Source organism: Sceloporus occidentalis, unplaced genomic scaffold (genome assembly GCF_023333645.1).
Source record: "Sceloporus occidentalis isolate IW3139 unplaced genomic scaffold, rSceOcc1.0.p SCAF_568, whole genome shotgun sequence".
Taxonomy (NCBI): Eukaryota; Metazoa; Chordata; class Lepidosauria; order Squamata; family Phrynosomatidae; genus Sceloporus; species Sceloporus occidentalis.
The window spans coordinates 41,068-63,199 of record NW_028317548.1 but is presented as its reverse complement, the minus strand read 5'-3'; the positions used below and the strand labels follow the sequence as shown (position 1 = coordinate 63,199).

General features: G+C 44.0%; 3 protein-coding genes across 6 annotated transcripts; all 3 read left to right on the top strand.

The window, feature by feature from the left end:
* The first annotated feature begins 218 nt into the window (after nucleotides 1-218).
* On the top strand, nucleotides 219-5,599 carry LOC149271096 (prostaglandin-E(2) 9-reductase-like). 2 transcript variants are annotated; one of them, XM_089507643.1, is made up of 9 exons: nucleotides 219-299; nucleotides 460-627; nucleotides 1,473-1,589; nucleotides 1,913-1,990; nucleotides 2,303-2,425; nucleotides 2,865-2,974; nucleotides 4,491-4,656; nucleotides 5,031-5,113; nucleotides 5,557-5,599. In XM_089507643.1, the coding sequence occupies exons 1-9, from the start codon at nucleotides 219-221 to the stop codon at nucleotides 5,597-5,599; spliced, it is 969 nt and encodes a 322-aa protein (XP_089363769.1). The 2 variants fall into 2 exon arrangements, with proteins under 2 accessions (XP_089363769.1, XP_089363770.1); XM_089507644.1 differs by lacking the exon at nucleotides 1,913-1,990.
* A 3,608-nt stretch (nucleotides 5,600-9,207) lies between these two features.
* On the top strand, nucleotides 9,208-15,764 carry LOC149271095 (aldo-keto reductase family 1 member C3-like). 2 transcript variants are annotated; one of them, XM_089507632.1, is made up of 9 exons: nucleotides 9,208-9,291; nucleotides 12,582-12,749; nucleotides 12,913-13,029; nucleotides 13,172-13,249; nucleotides 13,785-13,907; nucleotides 14,137-14,246; nucleotides 14,484-14,649; nucleotides 15,151-15,233; nucleotides 15,722-15,764. In XM_089507632.1, the coding sequence occupies exons 1-9, from the start codon at nucleotides 9,208-9,210 to the stop codon at nucleotides 15,762-15,764; spliced, it is 972 nt and encodes a 323-aa protein (XP_089363758.1). The 2 variants fall into 2 exon arrangements, with proteins under 2 accessions (XP_089363758.1, XP_089363760.1); XM_089507634.1 differs by lacking the exon at nucleotides 12,582-12,749.
* Nucleotides 15,765-16,927: 1,163 nt separating this feature from the next.
* Nucleotides 16,928-22,132, top strand: LOC149271094 (estradiol 17 beta-dehydrogenase 5-like). Of its 2 annotated transcripts, XM_089507640.1 has the most exons (9): nucleotides 16,928-17,011; nucleotides 17,982-18,149; nucleotides 18,452-18,568; nucleotides 18,671-18,748; nucleotides 19,521-19,643; nucleotides 20,371-20,480; nucleotides 20,838-21,003; nucleotides 21,099-21,181; nucleotides 22,090-22,132. In XM_089507640.1, exons 1-9 carry the CDS (start codon nucleotides 16,928-16,930, stop codon nucleotides 22,130-22,132), a joined length of 972 nt encoding a protein of 323 aa, XP_089363766.1. The 2 variants fall into 2 exon arrangements, with proteins under 2 accessions (XP_089363766.1, XP_089363767.1); XM_089507641.1 differs by lacking the exon at nucleotides 17,982-18,149.

Sequence of the window (22,132 nt, the reverse complement as noted above, 5' to 3'; positions counted from 1 at the left end):
AGAACGATTCCCAGCCAAGGGTTACAGCAACTCGCTGGAGGATCAGCTGCTCAGCCGCTGGAGGGCTATACATGGAGAGCTATTGACTCTATTAGAACTTTGGAATTTGGCCGGTCTTCCTGATCCTCTATGAGAGCCGTCTAAAAGAGACCGGCTGCTCCAAAACTAGAGCGCAGCACAACATTCCCGTAAACCGTCGCAGCCTTAGAACCCCAACCATGTCTGTGGATCCTTATAGACTGATGAATGACGGACACACCATCCCAGTGACCGGCTTCGGCACGTACGCTCCCGAGAAGGTGAGCATCATGGGCTGTTTGCCACCTAAAGCGAAACGAGGTTATTCTTTAAAAATGCAGTCCTAAACCCAGCACCAGATTGGGGAGGAAAAGGAGTCCCATCAGGGTAAAGGGGGGGGGTGTAAGAATGTCTTAACCTGGGATAGTTCATTATTTTTAGTTTCCGAAGAGCCTGGCGGAGGAGGCTACAAAACTAGCCATTGAAGACGGTTATCGTCACATAGACTGTGCCGGTATTTACGGCAACGAGGTAGAAGTTGGAAGAGCCATTAGGAGGAAGATTGAGGACGGAACGGTGAAAAGAGAGGAAATATTCTACACCGGGAAGGTAAACGGGGACATAAGTATAAGAACCAGGGTGATTGAGACCAACAGGGCCGGCCCAAGGCAAAATGCCGCCTGGGGCGAATTTTAAAATGCTGCCCCCCCCTTATCTACCCTTCCTCTCCCTCCGTCCCTGCCGCCCCCCCCATTATCTATCCTCCCCCCCATTATCTATCCCCCCCCCATTATCTACCCTTCCTCCCCCCCTTGTACTTACCTTTCAGCAGTCCTGCGGCGAGTCTCCCTGTTTGGTCTCGGTGCCGGCTTGTAATGCTGAGCGCCGGAAATCTTCCGGCACTCAGCATTGCATGCCGGCACCGAGACCGAACAGGGAGACTTGCCGCAGAGGAGAGAGAGAGGGGCGCCGAGTGGGTACTGACAGCTTGGTAAGCGAAAACCACTCGGCGCCCCTTTCTCTCTCTTTCGCTTTAGAAAGAAAAAAAAAAGGGCTTGGGGCGGCGAAGTGCCGCCCCTTCAAAAGTGCCGCCTGGCTGCCCCACTCCGCTCCATTGTCGGGCCGGCCCTGGAGACCAAGTCATCCCACCAGATTGTCCAAGGTGGAGGAACACCATTATAAAGCCCAACTTCTACTGGTGTAACCACTAATTACTAGAGCAGTGGGGATAAGGGCTCACCCCTAAAGTTTTGGGGCACCTAGAACCTAGGGAGTGGGGTTAAAACAAACATGATCCAATAAGTTGACCCATTCATGGTGTGACCAGAGACCAGTAAGCTTTTGACCCAAGATAGCTGATTAATGGGGAAAAAAACCAATAATTATAATAAAAAAATAATAATTCTAGTGATATTAAACCAAACACTAATAAACATTACGCTTCCTAATTTCAGTTGTGGGGAACTCACCATAACCCCGAGCTTGTGCGTCCATCACTGGAGAAGTCACTAAGAGACCTTCAACTGGATTACATGGACCTCTTTATTATTCACACCCCCTTAGCGTTTGAGGTAATGGATCTCCTTCGCCGCCTAGAAGATCTTACAGAATGTCAGCTTCGGCTGGTTAAAGGTGCTGTTCCACTTACGCTTTTCTAACATTTCTAATATCGTTAACTTTGGCCTCATTTATAATTTTGCTGGGAACTCTTAATTGTCAGGTGACCCGAAAGCAGGCACTGATTGGTCTTCTTCAAAGCTTCTGTGTCATTGGCTCTGCTAAGGTTTAGGGTTCATTTTAACATACTTTTAACATTCATGTTTTCTCTAAGTGGGACAGCACCTTTAAAACATTAGACTAGAGAATATTTAATATAATGTTTGTTTTATTGAAGCCTAGAGATAATCTGTTTTCACTGAATAACAACTATCAAAATATCTATGTCAATGTTGATATCCGTGACACGTGGGAGGTGAGTACTACTTTCAGAATAACATTTTCTAATTGCATAGAATCTGCCGGCAGATCGGCCCCATTCGGCCCCTGTCTAGTCGCCCGTTTCTCCTGCTGTAAAGACTCAAACCTTTATCAGTCGTTGGTCTCGTCTTACATTCAGGAGCCGTATGCCTATCCCATCCCTGTATTAGCCTCTACCACTTCTGCTGGGAGGCTATTACCCTTATCTACCGTTGCATTGTTCTGCAGCGTTTAAGATCCCATTAAGCCTTGTCAGAAAAGGAACATTAAGAGTCTTGTGCTGCCATTACTACCCATGATCCCGCAGGCACTGGAGCAGTGTAAAGACGCGGGGCTGGTGAAGTCCATTGGCGTTTCCAACTTTAACCGTAGGCAGCTGGAGCTGATCCTCAACAAGCCGGGACTGAAGCACAAGCCGGTCTGTAACCAGGTAACGATGGAGTTTTTATTATCGTTATTATATTATGCATTATGAAGGGCCAAACGCAGTGAGAAGGGCTTAGCTAGCCCTGTATGATGTATAAACAATGGGCCAGTTCTGGAGATCACCTGATTTTCCCTGACCAGCCAAGGAGGTCTGTGCTGTTCCAGCTCCCAGGTGGCTCTTCCAGGTAAATTACCACACCCCTGTCCTGCCCACTTCTACATGGCCCCACCCACCTTGATGCCAGCTTGCCCTTTGCCCCACCCACCAAAACAGTTGACCCAACTTGGTGACCTCAAACGTCTGGGAAGATTTGCACAACACAGGCTTTTGGATGAGATGTCCCCTCGACAGTCTGCGCTTCTTAGTTGAAGAACGTCTGACATCATTTATCTGTTTTAATAAGAAATGTTCTCATTTTGTGACGTTTCTGTCGTGTATGCAGGTAGAGTGCCACCTGTACCTGAATCAGAGCAAACTGCTGGAGTATTGCAGGTCTCAGAACATTCTCCTTGTTGGGTACAGCACCCTGGGTTCCAGCCGGGACGGGGCCTGGTAAGAGAACACTCATATTTAATCCCCCCCCCTACATTCTCCGAAAGACTCCGGATCCAGCTCCGCTTCTCAGGGTCTCCGGGTCACTGCGGGGAAACTCCGTGTCACGGCACGCCCCACTCCCCGCCCACATCCCCTCCAACAGCCCATCGACATCAGATGGACCTCCGCACCCACCTGCATCCCGCCCGGGGGGGGGGCTCCGGGTAGCCAGAGCCATAAACCTTCCAGTTATGCCGACAGCCATACACACTAGCAACATTGTTACCTTTAAATACCCCCCCCAGCAAACCTATATCAAATTAAATGAATGCCCCCCCATACCAAAATGATTGCTTATTTGTACTTTGAATCAACTCAAATTAATATTCATTTAAAATTACATACAATTTCCCCTCTTACCCATCTATTTTTATATCAGCTTCCTATGGCCATGGTGTCCTAATGGTTCATTTTATGGTTATTAAGTAAATGAAGAACTTATTAAGGAAATTAATGATTTTAGGACTGTTTGTTTCAGTTACATGAGACTCATAAAGTGATGGAACTTAGCATGTGACAAACAAAAAATCACAATCATCATAAGGTATGAGAAAAAAAAAATACAAATTTACACAAAAAAAGAAAGTGCTCTCAGTGCTAATCCGTATTTATTTAGATTGGAAATTGAAGCATTAAAGTCATTTGTATTGGAAATTTATCGCTCCGGGACGCAACTGTAATTAAATTAGAAAAATTATTTTGTGCAATAATGTTGGGTAAATAAAAATCTATCACTCACATTATAAGCGAGCCATGAGTATTCATAGAGGCAGTGGCGTACTTGGGGGGTGGTTTGCCCCAAGTGCCACTCATTTGGGAGGTGGCACACAGGGGTCCCAAGTCTCCCTACCTTCTCCACCGACCGTTTCCATGTCCCTGTCTCCTTTCCCAGAGGTCCACTTCTTCTCTTGCCTCTTTCTTCTTTCTTCATCCGCCTCTCCCCGGTATCAGCTCCATTGACCAGGTCTCCAGGAGTAGGTAAAGGGGCAGAACTACAGGGGGTCCTGGAAGACCACTTGCTCCTGTCACTACTCGTGCTGGTTCCAAATTGTTCAGAAAGGGCCCTACCGACCCGGACCAGTTTTCTTTTTGATGCAAAGATGGCTTAAATAAGCTGTTTGGGGGCATTTACAAGCTGGTGAGGAAAGATGGCACAAGCAGGCTGTTAGGATGGCACTTATAAGCTGCTTGAGGGCAAAGGTGGTACTCACAAGCTGTTTAGGGGCAAATGTGGCACTCACAAGCTGTTTAGGGGCAAATGTGGCACTCACAAGCTGTTTAGGGGCACAGGTGGTTGCTTGTTGAAGTTGGGGGCCCTAGGTCAATTTTCAAACTGGGGCCCTGTGGTTTCTCATTACCCCCGTCTACATAATATCCATTCGTCTCGTCTCGTGCAATTCGTCTCGTAAAAGGGAAATCTAGATGAAACCCCATTTTTCAGAACGGCAATATTTTAAAATGTTGTACTTTCCAGGATAGACCAAAGCGCCCCCATCCTCCTTGAAGACCCCGTACTGAATGAAATTGCGAAGAAGCACAATCGGACCGCAGCCCAGGTGGCCCTGCGCTTCCTACTGCAAAGAGGCATCGTCGTCCTGGCCAAAAGTTTCAACCCCGTTAGGATCAAGCAAAACTTTCAGGTACAAAAAAAAACTTATCACCAAAATTAAACCTTATGTCAATAAATATGCAGCAAAATTACATACATTATTTGTTAACATTAAAAGAAATGTTTAGCGGTTAAGAAAATTTCAATAAAATGATTTATTTTAGGAAATTGATGCAATCTCTCCAACCTGATTACAAGGATTCTAATATTGGGAAACAATAGATTAGCTCTGTTTTAATTCCCACTGCCGGGGGGGGGGGGTAATTATTGTATACAGCACTGGGGGGGTTGTTACCGTTTACAGTGCTGCGGTTTATTGGGAGAAAAACATTTAAAAATTAAAAAATTTCTGAAAATCCTGTTTATTTGGAGTGATATAAACCACGCATTTTTTGTTATTTTTAGGTATTAGATTTCCAGTTGCCAGAGGAAGATATGAACGTTTTGGTCGGGCTGAATAAAGATTTGCGTTATGATACCATGGAAGTGTAAGTAGCGGGTCTGCTGTCATTGGCTGGAATCAGGCAGCGATTATCGCGATGACTTTCCAAAGTTACATAAAAAGTCATGCTCAAGCCCTGCCCCTAGCCACACCCCAACCACTCCCCTTAAATAAAAGGGGTCCTCTTTTGTCATTTTGGTCAGAAGTGGTAGAGGGTAATACAGCGAGGGTATTAAACATGCATGGGATCGGCATACGGCTCCTGAATCTAAGACGAGACCAACGACTGATTAAGGTTTGAGTCTTTACAGCAGGAGAAACGGGCAGACTAGACGGGGGCCGAATCGGGCCGATCTGCCGGCAGATTCTGTGTTTCTATCTTGAATTATGGGAGGTATTTTAATTTCAAGGAAAAATATAATATAAATAAATGGGAACGTCTCTTTCCATCCTAAATTTTTTTAATTTTCATTCTTTTTTATTTGACAGGTGGAAGGATCACCCTAATTACCCCTATCATGACGAATATTAACCATTTGTTAGCATGAAAAAAGACACTTATTCTGTCCAAAGTTTTCTGATCTGCTAATAAAGAAAAGTCTAGTCCCCAAAACAGTATTGTAAACTTTTTAATGCGTGTTCCATGCATGGACTCCAATGCTTAAAACACGCAGAATAACCAAAAAAAGTGGTGTTTCATAAAGTTTGAAATATGTGCAGTTACCTTGATTTTGTGTAAAATATTGCACAACCTGCCCATTTTCATTAAACTTAAGAGCCACTTAACTGATTTATATGCAATCAAAAGCCACTTATACACAGCGCTTCACATTTCCATACCTCCCAAGTGTCCTGATGTTACAGTACAGACATCCATCGTATCATAGAGTTGGCCTCCTCGCAACTCTGAGTGCCATTAAGGTGGATGGTGGCCACATTTCCGACCCTGCTTCCTGCCCCTTGTCACACACACACCCCAACACAGCCATCCGGACATGGACGCCGGACATGGACGCCAGAACCCCGCTATACCCTCATACCCAGCAAACATTCTGACCTCCTAGAAAAGAGGGGCATCAGGGGACAAAAGAGGGGATTTGGGCCCCAAACAGTGACTGTCCGTGATAACCAGGGACACTTGGGAGATATACACCAATAAATATTTTAGTATTGGTTCTCTCAAGGTGACATTGATAGAAAAGTATGCTGGCAGTGAAGAGGTTAAACTAGTCGCTTTGACATTACCAGACTAGCAGGCTTGTCCTGAGAACCAAATTGACAGATTTTAATCTTTTAACACGTTACGGTATTTACCAAACACTATTATTTTTTTTCTTCTTTCTCACCAGGTTTGTTAAAGGTGCCGTTCCACCGATTCTGCTCATTTTAAAGAAACCCGGCATTAGAAACGCAATCGTACACCGTATTGTCCCGATTATAGGACCTCGCCTTTATAGTTTGGTGCCATTTAACAATGAATTATTTTTTTTTGTTTTTCCTGTTTCTTTAAGAAGAGAAAACACTTTAATCTTCGGCTTCCTTCTTATGTCATTAATCACAGAATTACATGAGAAAGCACAAAGTCATAGTGAACACTAACATTGCGACAAAAGGTCAAGGAACTTTTCTTTAAAGGGTTAAAAATGTAAAAACAAAAAATGCCAGGTACATGTGTTTTTATAGGGGAACATTTAAAAAATGTGCAAGTTCATTTTCTTTAGTTAGTTCTCATTTTTGCCCCATAATATAACGTTTTCAGGCAGCTGCATATTACCCGTTCTCGCTCTGTTATCTGAGCTCAATAAAGTCCCATTTATGATAAGTGTTTATTTAAGGGTTAATGTTAATCTATGTGAAGTTGCTGTCTGGGTCTTGGGACTCGTCCAGGACCGGGTTGAGTGGCCTTTAGAGCAGGAGCCAAAACTATAATTATAGTTTGTCATTTCAGTTGACCTCGTCTTGCGTGGAATTCTGTCTCTGCTGCTGTGGTCAAGCAGGGTGACTGAGGACTAACGTAGAGCGAAGGTGCGCTCCATCAATCGTTAGTGGGTGGTCCTGCCAACATTGTGGGTGGTCCTGCCAACAGTGTGGTTGGTCCTGCCACCATTTTTGGAGGGGATGTGGGAGGCGAGTGGGGTTTTCCACAAAAACGGTCCTGTGACCTTGAGGTCCCTCGCGGTGACTCGAAGACACTCAGTGACGCGTCGCTTCACCCTGAAACTCGGGGCAAAACCACAAGAGTTCCCACATTAATTGCCCAGGGCCCCAGTGCTGTGAAGGGCCCATAGCCACTCTGTACTTACAGGATGCGGACAAAAATGGCTCCCTCGTTGACACTGTGCCAGGAAGTGACATCATTTCACAGGAGCTAAAGGTCACGTCCTGTCAGTAGCTCCTTCACTGTGCTCCCCGTCTCTTTCCGGCATAAAGGACATCCAGGAGCCAAGCAGGGGGTGTGGAAAGTACCTCATGGGAGGGACAACAAGAGAGGCCCTTTTTGTCCAATTGCTCCAGGGCCCCAACTGCCTTGATCTGGCCTGACTGCCAGCCAGCTCTAGTTCTAGTTTGAGAAAGAGCTCCGAGGGGGGGGGCACACTAGATTTGTTTTTCTGGCTGGACCTGAATGATAAAAGTTAGCGTTTTTTGCCGTGAGTTTGGTTAATCCGTGTTTTTATACCGTCTTGTTGGTCAGTTGCCCCATGGCTGGGGTTGTCTCTAATTTTCCTGCATTTACATGTTCACTCTTATAGAAACGGGAAGAAACTAAAAGGGGAAGAAATTGTGTAAAGAGGTGTTCTGGTGCAAAGTGTTAAAAAAGCGAAGCAACCAGCAGGGGCACCTTATTCACTCTTTATACATAAACCCCACCGTGAGCCGCCATCTTGGAGTCGGCCATAGTCACAGTAAGTTATATAGTTATTTGGGGTTCTGTCCCGGGGCTTCCCCCGCCTCACCCTATCCCTACCTTCCATCGGAGGTCCTCTTCCTCGTGCTGCATGGCTGGACATGACATCATATCTCAACATTCTGCCGCTCCATATTGTAAATGGGTACTATTGGTCTAGGCCACTGGTTACAGTTAGAAACATGCAGGTTATAATGATTACCGTTTCCGTGGCAACCTTACCCAACGCATTTCATGGCCTCATGCAGTGGAGCTTCCCAATCTATCTCCTGGTTCGGTGCTAACATTCGACAAGGTGGGTTGGTTTGGGCTTGAGCCAAATGCTTGACTTGAGGTGAGTAGGACACCACAAGAGCACCCTTGGGGGGCATTCTTCTTGTTACCCTGGAGACCTGTGTCTTCCTAGTCCTAGATGCACGAGCCTGGCCAAAGTCTCGATCGTGGGTTTAGGTCGCGTAATTTCCGTAATTTAGCCATTTGTGCTAATATCTGGATTTTGACTCATATCTCACTTTCATTTTACTGAGAGGGTGGCAGTTAAGTAGAACAGCCTCCCACCAGAAGTGGTAGAGGGTAGTACAGTGAGGGTATTAACATGCATGGGGTAGGCATACGGCTCCTGAATCTAAGACGAGACCAACGACTGATTAAGGTTTGAGTCTTTACAGCAGAAGAAATGGACAACTAGACGCGGGCCGAATGGGGCCGATCTGGAGTGACATTCTAGGTCAATATTACCCCTTTTGATGGCGGGAATCTACTTTCCTGGGTCTGAAACAAATTAAAGGTGACCCTAAACTTAACACCGAAGACCGGGGAGGAATAATGAATGAGAACAAAGTTTAGTAACAAGCTGTCGTTACATTGTAGCAGCATTATTCCAACACTCCAAATATTTGCTGCTGGGAGGGGAAGAGGCGGCTGCTTAACTCCTTCCTCACCAGTCTCTTGTGACAGCTAAAGTGCAGCGAAGGAATGAAGGGCTCAGCGAGTTCACAGGAGTCAGAATGACCGTGCAAAATATATTGTTTTTTTTTCATGAAACAAAACAATACAAAAAACTAAAGAAATAAGGTAAAAATGCACTCACACACCCTGCAGTGTGCCTTCGATGTGATTGGTTGGGGGAGTTATGAGCTCGGAAGGGGCTGAGCCCGGATTTCACTGTCAAAAACAATCTGCCGGGGTTCGTAGGACTCAGTAAGTCCTGCAGGATCTGAGAGCCTCCACTAACCATGTCCTCCCCAAACTCCTACGTTGTTCTCAACGATGGGAACAAGATGCCGGTGATCGGATTCGGTACCTACGCCCCGCAGAAGGTGAGCGCCACAACTGCGGGACTTCGGATTTTCTTTTAATATTATTCTTTAGAAACATAGAACCGGCCCCATCCGGCCCCCGTCTTGTCGCCCGTTTTTCCCGCTGTAAAGACTCAAACCTTAATCAGTCGTTGGTCTTGTCTTAGATTCAGGAGCCGTATGCCTATCCCATGCATGTTAAAATCCCCTCGCTGTATTACCCTCTACCACTTCTACTGGGAGGCTGTTCCACTTATCTACCACCCTCTCAGTAAAGTAAAAAAGAATTGGTGCTCTTAATTGAAAGTATGTTTATTCAAATTTCTAATTCAAATACAGCAGCTGTTCTTAAATTATTATTTCCCTGGCCCTCTGCCAGTCTATCCAACCCTAATGGACTATGATAAGAATGTGATTAGAATAGTCCACTTGTACTCGTACATCCAATCAGCTTCAAGCTGCGGGTAACTCTTTCAGTGCCATCATGCTTATACTGTTAAAGTGATATAGCGGGTATATTTCTATGAGATCAGCCGGGGAGGTGCCTAAAAGCTGAACAAAATGAAACAGTGCGTAGGAGATTTATTTTACTAGGCGTATGGTAGATAAGTGGGACATCCTCCCAGCAGAGGTGGTAGAGGCTGATGCAACTTATGACCTAGAGTATACAATGCACTAAATCAACACCACATACACACCCCATGTACAGATTAGGTGTCCATGTAAGTCACTCATTGATTATCATAATCATATAATGTTAGTTTCCTTCACAGCCTGATTCTACCTGACTCAGGGATTTGCCAGCATATCGGCCCCATCCGGCCCCCGTCTAGTCTGCCCGTTTCTCCTGCTATAAAGAATCAAACTTTAATCAGTCATTGGTCTCGCCTTATATTCAGGAGCCGTATGTCTTCTTTAACTATATAAATAGTAAAAAGGTTAACAATGAAAGCGTTGGCCCCTTAAAAAGTAATGAGGGAGAAGTTATAGACGGGGATCAGGAAAAAGCTAATCTATTAAAGATATTCTTCTCTGCTGTATTCACAGAGGAAAATGAAATGCCAGGTAATATACAGCAGGATGAGATAAATGCCCCAGTACATGTCGCCTGTCTAACCCAGGAAGAAGTGCAGTGCCGCCTAAAAAAAATCAAAATAGACAAATCACCAGGTCCAGATGGCATTCACCCCCGCGTTCTAAGGGAGTTAAGTAATGTAATAGACAGACCCCTATTTCTAATATTCAAGGACTCTATAGTGACAGGGTCTGTTCCCCAGGACTGGCGCATAGCAAATGTTGTGCCAATATTCAAAAAGGGGACAAAAAGTGACCCGGGGAATTATAGGCCTGTTAGTTTAACTTCTGTTGTGTGTAAACTGTTTGAGGGTTTCCTAAGAGATGCTATTTTGGAGAATCTCAATGAAAATAAGTGTATGACTCCATATCAGCATTGGGTTTACAAGGGATCGGTCCTGTCAAACTAACCTGATCAGCTTTTATGAGGAGGTGAGCTCAAGACTGGATCGGGGTGAATCGCTGGATGTCGTATATCTTGATTTTTCCAAAGCATTTGATACGGTGCCACATAAAAGGCTCGTACATAAAATGAGAATGCTTGGGCTGGGGGAGAATGTGTGTATGTGGGTAAGTAACTGGCTCAGTGATAGGAAACAGAGGGTGGTTATTAATGGTACATACTCTGAGTGGGTGACTGTTGCTAGTGGGGTACCACAGGGGTCAGTTTTGGGTCCTATTCTTTTTAATATATTTATTAATGACCTTGTAGAGGGATTGCATAGTAAAGTATCAATCTTTGCAGACGATACTAAGCTCTGTAACGTGGTTAACACAATAGAGGACAGCGCACGATTACAAATGGATCTGCATAGGTTGGAGGCTTGGGCTGGGATGTGGCAGATGAGGTTCAACACAGATAAATGTAAGGTTATGCACATGGGGAAGAAAAATCCAGGCTGGGAATATGTATTAAATGGGAAAACACCGGGGACGACTGACATGGAAAAGGACTTAGGAGTTTTAGTTAACAGTAAATTTACCTGTAGCGACCAGTGTCAGGCAGCTGCTGCTAAGGCAAATAAAATCATGGGGTGCATCAAAAGGGGCATAGATGCCCACGACAAGGAAATAATTCTACCCCTGTACAAGTCACTAGTCAGACCACACATGGAATACTGTGTACAGTACTGGGCACCAGTGTACAAGAAAGATATAGTGGAGCTGGAGAGGGTTCAAAGACGGGCAACCAGAGTAATAAGGGGAATGGGAGGACTACAGTACCCAGAAAGATTATCAGAATTGGGGTTATTTAGTTTGGAAAAAAGACGGCTTAGGGGGGACTTAATAACTATGTATAAATATATAAGGGGACAGTACAGAGATCACTCCCAGGACCTATTTATACCCAGGACTGTATCTATAACAAGGGGACATCCTCTACGGCTGGAGGAAAGAAGGTTTCTACACCAGCACAGACGGGGGTTCTTTACAGTAAGAGCGGTGAGATTATGGAACTCTCTGCCAGAGGAAGTGGTGATGGTAAACTCAATAAAAGAGTTCAAAAGGAGCCTGGACGTGTTTCTTGAAAGCAATAATATTACAAGTTATGGATATTAGATTAATAGGGACAGAACGTTGATCCAGGGATTTATTCTGATTGCCATATTTGGAGTCGGGAAGGAATTTTCCCCCTGGTATGGGGCAATTGGCATCTGCTTCATAAGGGTTTTTTGCCTTCCTCTGGATCAACACAGTAGGGACACAATATGTATATAGGTTGAACTTGATGGACTTTGGTCTTTTTTCAACCTTATGAACTATGTTACTATGTCTATCCCGTGCACAGGGCACCTTTTGCCCCCCCCACCCCAATAATATACACAATGGGACACATTTGACACGCTCTCACACTAACACACATACATACACACTCATGCTACAAACATATGTATACAAACACACACACTCATGCTAACACAGACACAGTTACACATAACACTCAGGCTAACACAGACACATTTACAAACACACACTCATGCTAACACACACTTACACATAACACTCAGGCTAACACACACACTTACACATAACACTCAGGCTAACACACACACTTAAACACACTCACTGGGACCTGTTGGCGCTACAGGGAGCCTGATTCCCACAATAAAGTGATCGGCTTTTAATGATCTTTTACAGTCGTGGCCGGGCGTATCCTGTTTTATGCCAATAAATAACGATGATGATGTAACGATTATTATATAGAAATTCCTAATTTTATCCGCCTTTTGAACTAGTTTCCCAAAAGCCTGGCGGAAGACGGTACCAAAGTGGCCATTGAAACCGGATATCGGCACATCGACTGCGCCTTTATATACGGTAACGAGGTGGAGGTCGGCCGAGCTATAAGAGCAAAGATTGCCGACGGGACGGTGAAACGGGAAGAAATATTCTACACCGGGAAGGTATAATATACTAATATATATATAATATACTGAAAACTATACAGTAAATATATATGTGTTTCAATGGGAACGCTCAGCTAACAAGAGATTTTGAAGCAGTGGCTTAGGGGGTTAATTCTAGGCATCTACGGAACCTCACCTCGTCTCCGTCTCTTTACTTCAGCTCTGGTCCACGTTCCATGCTCCAGAATTGGTTCGTCCGGTTTTGGAGAAATCCCTGAAAGCTCTGGAACTGGATTACATGGACCTTTTCATCATACATTCCCCCGTAGAATTTAAGGTTTGTTTATCTAGGCATTCCCCAACCCCCAAACTCCCCCCCCCCCCGAACCTGACAAAAATGAGTTGGAAAATATTTTAATTGGTTTTGTTACTTTTTTTATTATTATTATTATTATTTTTATTATTATTATTATTATCAGCCAGGAGATGATCTCTTTCCAGTAGATGAAAACGGCAAACTTATTTACAACAACACAGATATTCGGGACACGTGGAAGGTGAGCTTTGGTCTTCTGGTGAAATAGCATTCTATTAAAAATCATAAGATTAGAAATAATTGTAAATGTCTGATTTAGATGATTCATGACCCCCCCCCCCAAAAAAAAATATTGTCACTACCCTACGATTTAAGATCTTTTGTGTTTACGGAGGACATGCCATGTGTCTGTTGTCACAAGTTCTACAAAGACAGGAGACCATGGAGTAGACGATGCTGACAGCCCCGCATGCATTGTTGTTAAGAAGTATTGAAGCCCATGATAGTTTGACCATCTGAGGTCCTCCAGAAGAACATCTCCAGGCCCCTGGTCACTTCCCGTTAATAAGTTTAAATTCTGTCCTTTTACCTTCGGCTCTACGCCTCGCCCGGTTATCCTTTAGGATTTCATTGCTCTGTTTGGCCGTTGTATGAAACCGACGTATGATGGAGACGTTATCAGTGCTCTTTGTATCGTAGAATTCCGTGGCTTCCTGGACAATTCAGGGTTGAGTTATGAAAGCAGGACCTCAATTATTCTGATGATTTTTATTTAGGCTCTGGAGGCGTGTAAAGACGCAGGACTGGTGAAATCCATTGGGGTGTCCAACTTCAATCGACGTCAACTGGAACTGATACTTAACATGCCGGGGCTGAAGCACAAACCAGTCTGTAACCAGGTATCACCAGCTATTTGCATTTAGCTCTCTTTAAAGTTCCTTCTTATTCGACCTCCATAAACATAGCATTTGTTGCTTTATCAGCCCTTGGTTTGGGAGCCACCAGAAGGCAAAATTGAGTACTGCGGTCATCGGCCAATTTGTGGTTACTGTCCGTTTACCCGAATCCTGGTGACTCCATCGTTTAGAGGTTGTTGCGATCTCGTAAATGGTTACATTCTATCCACAGGTGGAGTGTCACATCTACCTGAATCAGTCTAAAATGCTGGAGTTCTGCAAAGCGAATGATATTGCTCTGGTGGCGTATTCTGTGCTGGGCTCCAGCAGGGATGAGAATTGGTGAGTCTCAATCTCTATAGGATCCACCTAAAGGGAAAGAACCTCGATAAGTATGTTACGTGTAGCGTATGAAACTCGGCTTTATGGGAAAACATTTTTGCATGCTTAGATAAAGTGATGGGTCCTAATTTCCTTTGCATTTCATGTATTTTATGGATAATTTATTAGGAGAATATTATATAATTCATACACTGGATAATAAATATACTGCCCTTCACCCCGCACCTCGTCCTTCAGGATAGACCAAAATTCTCCGGTTCTCCTGGAAGACCCCGTGTTAATCAGAATCGCCGAAAAGCTTCATCGGACCCCGGCGCAGTTGGCCATGCGCTACCTGCTGCAGAGAGGGATCGTGGTTCTGGCCAAAAGCTACACACCTGCGAGGATCAAACAAAATTTCCAGGTATTGCGGGGGGGGGTGCAAATTATCTCAGAAAAAGGACATTTCTAATCAGGCCAGGAACGTCGAGGTGGCCCCGACACGTAGGTACAGCCAATATCTCTATACTATTATGTTCCTTGTTGCTGTTGATTAGTTCAGGCAGGAGGGAAGGAGACAGAGACATATCTTAGGCACGGCTCTAAACCAGACCCAGACGCCCCCCCACCACTAACCTCTGCCCCTGCTGCCTAACTGAATGGTGGGATCTGCTGCCATCCCCGGCACGCTACGGGGTAAGGACAGTGGACCATACTGTCCATGAGCCGGTCACAAAGGGGAGATCTGCTCAACCGGCCCAAGGAGGGCCCAAGGTCGGCCAGTAGGGCAAACTGTACCCAGTTAGGAGGCAAAGAGATGATAATTTTCTTTGTAATATTCTTTATTAACGATATACGTTAACGATATACGTTATTTACGCTAAGAGCCGGACGCTCAAAACACTAAACCTCGTTCCATCTTCAGGTTTTTGACTTTGAGTTAAGTCCTGAAGACATGAAAACCCTCGACGGACTCAATAAGAACATGCGCTATGTCAGAATTTCAAAGTGAGTACAGACGCTCCTCTGATTTATACAATGATCTTAATTATAAGTGAATCGGGCCAACTGCATTAAAGGTTAAAGTTATTTTTAACTAGACAGGGGCCGGATGAGGCCGATCTGCCGGCAGGTTCTATGTTTCTTTTTATGCTATTATTAATATTTAATTCACAATAAATCGGGCTGCATTGAGAAGCAGAGCCGGTTGGACCCCAAGTCCCAGACAGTATGGCCGTTCTGCGCCTCCTACAACCCTCTCAAATAGGGACAGATCGCCCTTTTTATTTCTGTTGCCCCATAGATTTGGGCAGAAATGTTCTAATTTACACGCTAGATGACCAGGGTTTATATACCGAGACATCACCCTATATTTCTATGCGCTGGCGGGGGGCAAAATTTTATTTAAAACAAAATCCTATTACTTACACCAGTAAGTAGCCGAGCGGGTTATACGTTATTAATCTGTTTTGTTGGGTTTGTCGTTTCTTCCTTAGCTGGGAGGACCACCCCAAGTTCCCTTATGACGATGAGTACTAAGAAACTGATTACATTTGTACAACGGTAGCCATGGGGCGAAAAAAGGATCAGAATTCACTTTGTCCACCGATGGACGCATCGAGGGTTATTGCACCGAACAGAAGAAATCATCAAAGTTCCATCCTGTGAATTCTGACGAAAGCTGCTCGTTTATATGTGGCTGATTTTTATATATATTTTTTATAATATGGAGACGAACTGCCCGAATCGTTAATATTCCCGGCTGATGCGTAAAAAAAAAGTGACTTTCATCAAAATGTGTAAAATTTCTGTTCAATAAAATTTCTAGACCTCATATGAAATGTGTTTTTCCACCTTTATTGGACAGGAATCATTGTAAAATGAATGAATGGCACCCGTCTGCGTTTTGGGGTAAGCTTTGTGTGGAGTTTAGGGGGGATTCGGAAAGGTTGGCCCAGAAGACTTGAAGATTTGGGGATTTTTCAGAAGAAACCACCAACGGGCCATTCAGAGACTTCTAACGACCCGGTCAAAAGTTGATCTCTCGAAGAGTGAACCCTCCTTAGTAGTAAGGTGGACCCCCAAAGTGGGTAATGTCATGGGACTTATGGCTTGGCCACTTAAAGAGTTAATATTATAATTTTTCTTGTGAATCGGATAGTTAATGGAGGGTTGCAGCGTGGAAGTGCGCTGCGGCCGTAACACAATCCGGCGATATCTCCCGTCTTCGTTTTATCCATAGACAGGATACAATAACTGAAAGCACAGCGAAGCCCCGGAATCGGTAATGATGATAATAAAATAACAGGTCGTAGTTACATTGTAACAGCATTTCATGATCCAAGCAGTCTGCCTATTTATTGACTTGGAGGGGCAGCTGCTTTCAACAGCCAGTGGCTTTCAACAGTAAAAAGTATGGCGAATGAATGAAAGGGACCTGGTGAGTTCATAGGAGTCAGAATGACAACCCAAAATATTATGAATTCTTTGGTAAAGAAACATAAACCCTCCAAAAAAACCAATAGAAAAAGCTGAAAAAAGCACTCACACGCCCCGCAGCTGCTCTCTCGGCCACGATTGGCTGGGAGTAGATGAGATCAGAAGGGGCTGAGCTCGGAGTCTGGTTTCAATCAGGAAAAAAACAATCTGTTCGGCTCGGAGGACTCAGTAAGTCCTGCAGGATCTGAGAGCCTCCACTAACCATGTCCTCCCCAAACTCCTACGTTGTTCTCAACGACGGGAACAAGATGCCGGTGGTCGGGTTCGGTACCTACGCCCCGCAGAAGGTGAGCGCCACAACTGCCAAGAACATCTACCAACTAACTTCTGCAAATTGCAAATGTATTATATTTAAATGTTATTCTTTAGAAACATAGAACCTGCCGGCAGATCGGCCCCCATTCGGCCCCCGTCTAGTCTGTCCATTTTTCCTGCTGTAGAGACTCAAACCCCAAAACACTCACACACCCAGACACTCACACACCCAGACACTCACATACCCAGACACTCATACTCACACATCCAGACACACTCATACCTACGTGCGCAGACACTAACACGCCCAGACACTCATACTAACACACACATTTAGACTAACACACACTCACCCTAACTCACACACTAACACACCCAAAAACCAAAACAGGCTTACCGAGACGCAAACACTTACCCAGACGCACACATGCAAAGGCGCTTGCCCCATTGCCCCCTGGGTCCGCCTATAGTCTTGTCTTAGATTCAGGAGCCGTATGTCTATCCCATACATGTTTCAAATTCCCTCACTGTATTACCCTCTACCACGTCTGCTGGGAGGCTGTTCCACGTATCTATCACCCACTCAGTACAGAACAAAATAGCTGGATGCTTATTTTTAAATTTATAATTCAAAGACAGCAGGATTAGCCACCTTTAACTGTCCAGCTGTTGTTAGGCTATCATTTCCCTGGCCCCCTGCCAGTCTTTTCTGCCCTAATGGACTACGATAAAACCGTGGTTAGAAGTCGAATTGTACTCCAATCCTTCCAATCAGCCTCCAGCTGGATTTAACACTTTCAGTGCTTTAACGGTTAAACAGATACTATGTAGTGAGTATGTTCTTAAGGGATCAAAGTTGGACAAAATAAAAATACAGTGTACGGAAGTTTTACTTTACTGAGAGGGCGGTAGATGAACAGAACAGCCTACAAGCAGAGGTGGTAGAGGTTAATACAGTTCTATATGCACCCTTCATACCCGTTTTGTGTTCCTTTGAACTAGTTTCCCAAAAGCCTGGCTGAAGAGGGTACCAAAGTGGCCATTGAAACCGGATATCGGCACATCGACTGCGCCTTTCTGTACGGTAACGAAGTGGAGGTCGGCCGAGGTATAAGAGCAAAGATTGCCGACGGGACGGTGAAACGGGAAGAAATATTCTACACCGGGAAGGTAAAATATACCGAAAAGCGTAGAATCTGCCGGCAGATCGGCCCCATCCGGCCCCATCTAACCTTAGCCCTCCAGGACCTGCGTATCTTTTGGGACAATCCAGTTTCCCAAGCAGTCCTCTAAAAAAGCAATGCATATATATAAAAAAAAAATTACCTTAAGGAGAAGCTGCAGCAGAATACTTCTCCATGTTTCTCTTTACTGATTGGCTGCTTAGAAACCTATGGGGTCGCTTCTCAATATATATATATATATATTGGCTGGATATACAGGGTTAATTCTTTATTTCTCTTTTTTTTCAGCTTTGGTCCACATTTCATACTCCAGAATTGGTTCGTCCGGCTTTGGAAAAATCACTAAAAGACCTTGGACTGGATTACATGGACCTTTTCATCATACATTCCCCTATAGAATTTAAGGTTTAAGCACATTTTGAGCAAATTTTTTTTTTCTTCCAATGAGTTGATTCCTCAATATTCAAAAATATTTGAATTATTTATTTTGATACTATTTTTTTTTAGCCGGGAAACGATCCCCTGCCGTTAGATGAAAACGGCAAAGTTATTTACCACAACACAGATATTCGTGACACGTGGAAGGTAATATTTGCATTTACCAAATTTAGTTTTTTTTTGATCAAAGAATGCAAAGCTGCAGTGAAATTATGTAACGTTCTATTAAAAAACCATCAAATTAGAAATAATTGTAAATTCATAGATACATAGATGAACATGTTTGATACTGTAGCACAATTTAACGAGTAATTTATTAACAATATTCCTATTCTATGGATTCCTCCCCTTCTCATCTAGATTGTTAGCTCTTTTGAGCAGGGCCCTCTTTATCTAGTATCTTGGTTGGTCTTAGTCTGTCAGGTCTAATTTTCTCAGACCCTTTGAATGTATGGAATGTAAGAAGCATGCAAGAATTGTTGATGCTCTATCAATAAAATATAATATTAATAAAAAATTAATAGAAATTATTAATATTAATAATAATTCATGTGTCATTGCAAGTTCTACAAAGACAGGAGACCATGGAGTAGACGATGCTGACAGCCCCGCATGCATTGTTGTTAAGAAGTATTGAAGCCCATGATAGTTTGACCATCTGAGGTCCTCCCGACGAACATCTCCAGGCCCCTGGTCACTTCCCGTTAATAAGTTTAAATTCTGTCCTTTTACCTTCGGCTCTACGCCTCGCCCGGTTATCCTTTAGGATTTCATTGCTCTGTTTGGCCGTTGTCTGAAACCGACGTATGATGGAGACGTTATCAGCGCTCTTTGTATCGTAGAATTCCGTGGCTTCCTGGACAATTCAGGGTTGAGTTTAGAAAGCAGGACCTCAATTATTCTGATGATTTTTATTTAGGCTCTGGAGGCGTGTAAAGACGCAGGACTGGTGAAATCCATTGGGGTGTCCAACTTCAATCGACGTCAACTGGAACTGATACTTAACATGCCGGGGCTGAAGCACAAACCAGTCTGTAACCAGGTAAGACTTGATAAGCCATGCTTGTGTTGACCTTTAGCTCTCTTGAAGTTTCTTCCATTTCCCAATGAAGGTGACTTTCCTAAACGCTGTGTCTGTTACTCAGCCAGCTTTGGTTATCAGCTCTCTTATCTCAGACGGCCTAGTAAACCTGGACCAGGCTTTATTCCAACAATGCAAAGATCGGATCTCTAACCTGTGAGGTTGGACCACAGATGGTGTTGAAAGATCATGGGTCGGGTGAAAAGAAATGTGAAGGAGACTCAATTCATATGATTTTTATGCTTAGCCCATAGACCTTTTTTAATTTATTATCTTTAAGGGCATGGGGGCCACCTGTAGGCTGGACATTTTCCTACGGTCAGTAATCAGAAGTGAACCAACATTCTCCAAGCTGGTGATATTTGGTTTCCAAGCCATTCATGGAGGTATTGGTGAACTCCGGCCGACTCCATAGTTTTTCCAACCCAGTTGCCTGGCCGAACCGATAGATTTGGATTTAGGTTTAGCCCCCTTCTATTACAACAAGGAGGTCCATACATCTTGGACCGCTGTGTCCCTGAGTGGTTTGGGGGCCACTGGAAGGTAAAGGTGTTGGAACGGTCAACAACATTGAGTAATGGAGTCATCGGCCATATTATGGGAGTTGTCAGTATACCCAAATTTTGGTGACTCCTGTACCTTTTGGTGAGGCCGTACCCAATCTGTATTTGTTACAATCTATCCACAGGTGGAGTGTCACATTTACCTGAATCAGTCTAAACTCCTTGAGTTCTGCAAAGCTCATGATATTGTTCTGGTGGCGTACTTTGTTCTGGGCTCTTGCAGGGAAGGGGATTGGTAAGTAGCTTATTTTATACAAAATTATGGGGACGGGATCTAAATCATAAAAACATAAAATGTGAACGACCCATTCGGCCCACCTAGTCTACCTGTTATTCCTATTGCAAAGACTCAAACTTTAACAAGTCCAAAGAGAGTATTGAGTCTTTAGTTAAAGTTGATGCCTTTAATAATGATAAAAAAATGTAAAGTTACATAAAATTTGGTGAAAACATAGGTGTCTCCTTCCGATGATGTCATCAATTTAAGACTACATGCATAAAGACATAGGATCTTTTAATGCTATGGTTCTTTTAAAGGGATACAATGTATCGTAAAAAAAAATTCACCTTCACCCCGCACCTTATCTTCCAGGTTCGACCAAAATTCTCCGGTTCTCCTCAAAGACCCTGTGCTAAACACAATTGTCGAGAAACTTCATCGGACCCCGGCGCAGGTGGCCATGCGCTACCTGCTGCAGAGAGGAATCGTGGTTCTGGCCAAAAGCTTCACGCCAGAGAGGATCAAACAAAATTTCCAGGTATTGGGGCGAAAAAGAGGGCCAACAATCAAAAATAATGTTATTCATATTAAGAGCCCCGAAACGCAACACAATAAACCTCGTTCCATCTTCAGGTTTTTGACTTTGAGTTAAGTCCTGAAGACATGAAAACCCTCGACGGACTCAATAAGAACATGCGCTTTATTATGCTTAAGGAGTGAGTACAAACGATCATCATAACCTTAATTATTATTAGAATACCCCTCACATGGCCATATCGGGACACCTGCTTTTGGGATATGTGGCTAGAGGTGGGGTGGGATAACTGCAGGGCTGGACTGGGAAATAATTGAATACCCTCCCCATATTTCATGGTGCCATTTCTGCGTATGGATGTATGTTTATATTTGGAAGTGTTAGAGTGGCTTTGTTTGTGTACATATGTGTAAGTGTATGGTATTAGAGTGAGTGTGTGTGTATGTATACACAAGTATAGTATGTGTGTATGTATATGTAATTGTATGTGTATGTTGTAAGATTGTGTTAGTGGGTGTGTGTAAATATATGTATGTTTATGGTGTTGAGGTGCCCTTGACCATCATCATACCCCCAACATCCTAATTAATTCCAATACCCAACCACAATCTTTAGCCCCCAACCACCATATTTACACCCCTATGATTATATTCCTCCCCACCATCATTTCTTTCCCCAACCATTATCACCTCATATTACACCACAATCACCCCCCTCCATCTTCATGTGCCCTAACATCACTTCCCATTATTATATCCCCAATTGTCTTAATACCCCTCCCTCAGCGCACCCTCCTTCATAGTCATACAATATTCAACAAGTATCACCAATTCATACAATTCAACATATTTATCGCCTCGCTTCCTGGCCCTGGCAGGCGATTCCGTCCCTGGGCATCATAGGCATGACCACCCTCCGTACCCTCCGAGTGTCTCAAGATGGCCATGCGGAGCTGCAATGGAATCCATTGATCTTACAGCTCCCTTGGGGTCATCAGAGGATCTCCCTTACCACCCTATGACCCCCTTTGCCTGCCGAAGCAAGCAGTGCCTGATAATGAAATTGTTTTGTTGGGTTTGTCTTCTTTAGCATGGAGGACCATCCTAAATTCCCTTATAACGATGAGTACTAA

Coding starts and splice junctions, on each gene's coding strand:
- LOC149271094 (XM_089507640.1), top strand. CDS start 16,928: ATGTCCTCCCCAAACTCCTACGTTGTTCTCAACGACGGGAACAAGATG. Junction 20,481..20,837: donor TCTTGCAGGGAAGGGGATTG/GTAAGTAGCTTA, acceptor CTTATCTTCCAG/GTTCGACCAAAATTCTCCGG. Junction 21,182..22,089: donor CGCTTTATTATGCTTAAGGA/GTGAGTACAAAC, acceptor TGTCTTCTTTAG/CATGGAGGACCATCCTAAAT.
- LOC149271096 (XM_089507643.1), top strand. CDS start 219: ATGTCTGTGGATCCTTATAGACTGATGAATGACGGACACACCATCCCA. Junction 628..1,472: donor AAATATTCTACACCGGGAAG/GTAAACGGGGAC, acceptor TCCTAATTTCAG/TTGTGGGGAACTCACCATAA. Junction 4,657..5,030: donor GGATCAAGCAAAACTTTCAG/GTACAAAAAAAA, acceptor TGTTATTTTTAG/GTATTAGATTTCCAGTTGCC.
- LOC149271095 (XM_089507632.1), top strand. CDS start 9,208: ATGTCCTCCCCAAACTCCTACGTTGTTCTCAACGATGGGAACAAGATG. Junction 13,250..13,784: donor ATATTCGGGACACGTGGAAG/GTGAGCTTTGGT, acceptor ATTTTTATTTAG/GCTCTGGAGGCGTGTAAAGA. Junction 14,650..15,150: donor GGATCAAACAAAATTTCCAG/GTATTGCGGGGG, acceptor TTCCATCTTCAG/GTTTTTGACTTTGAGTTAAG.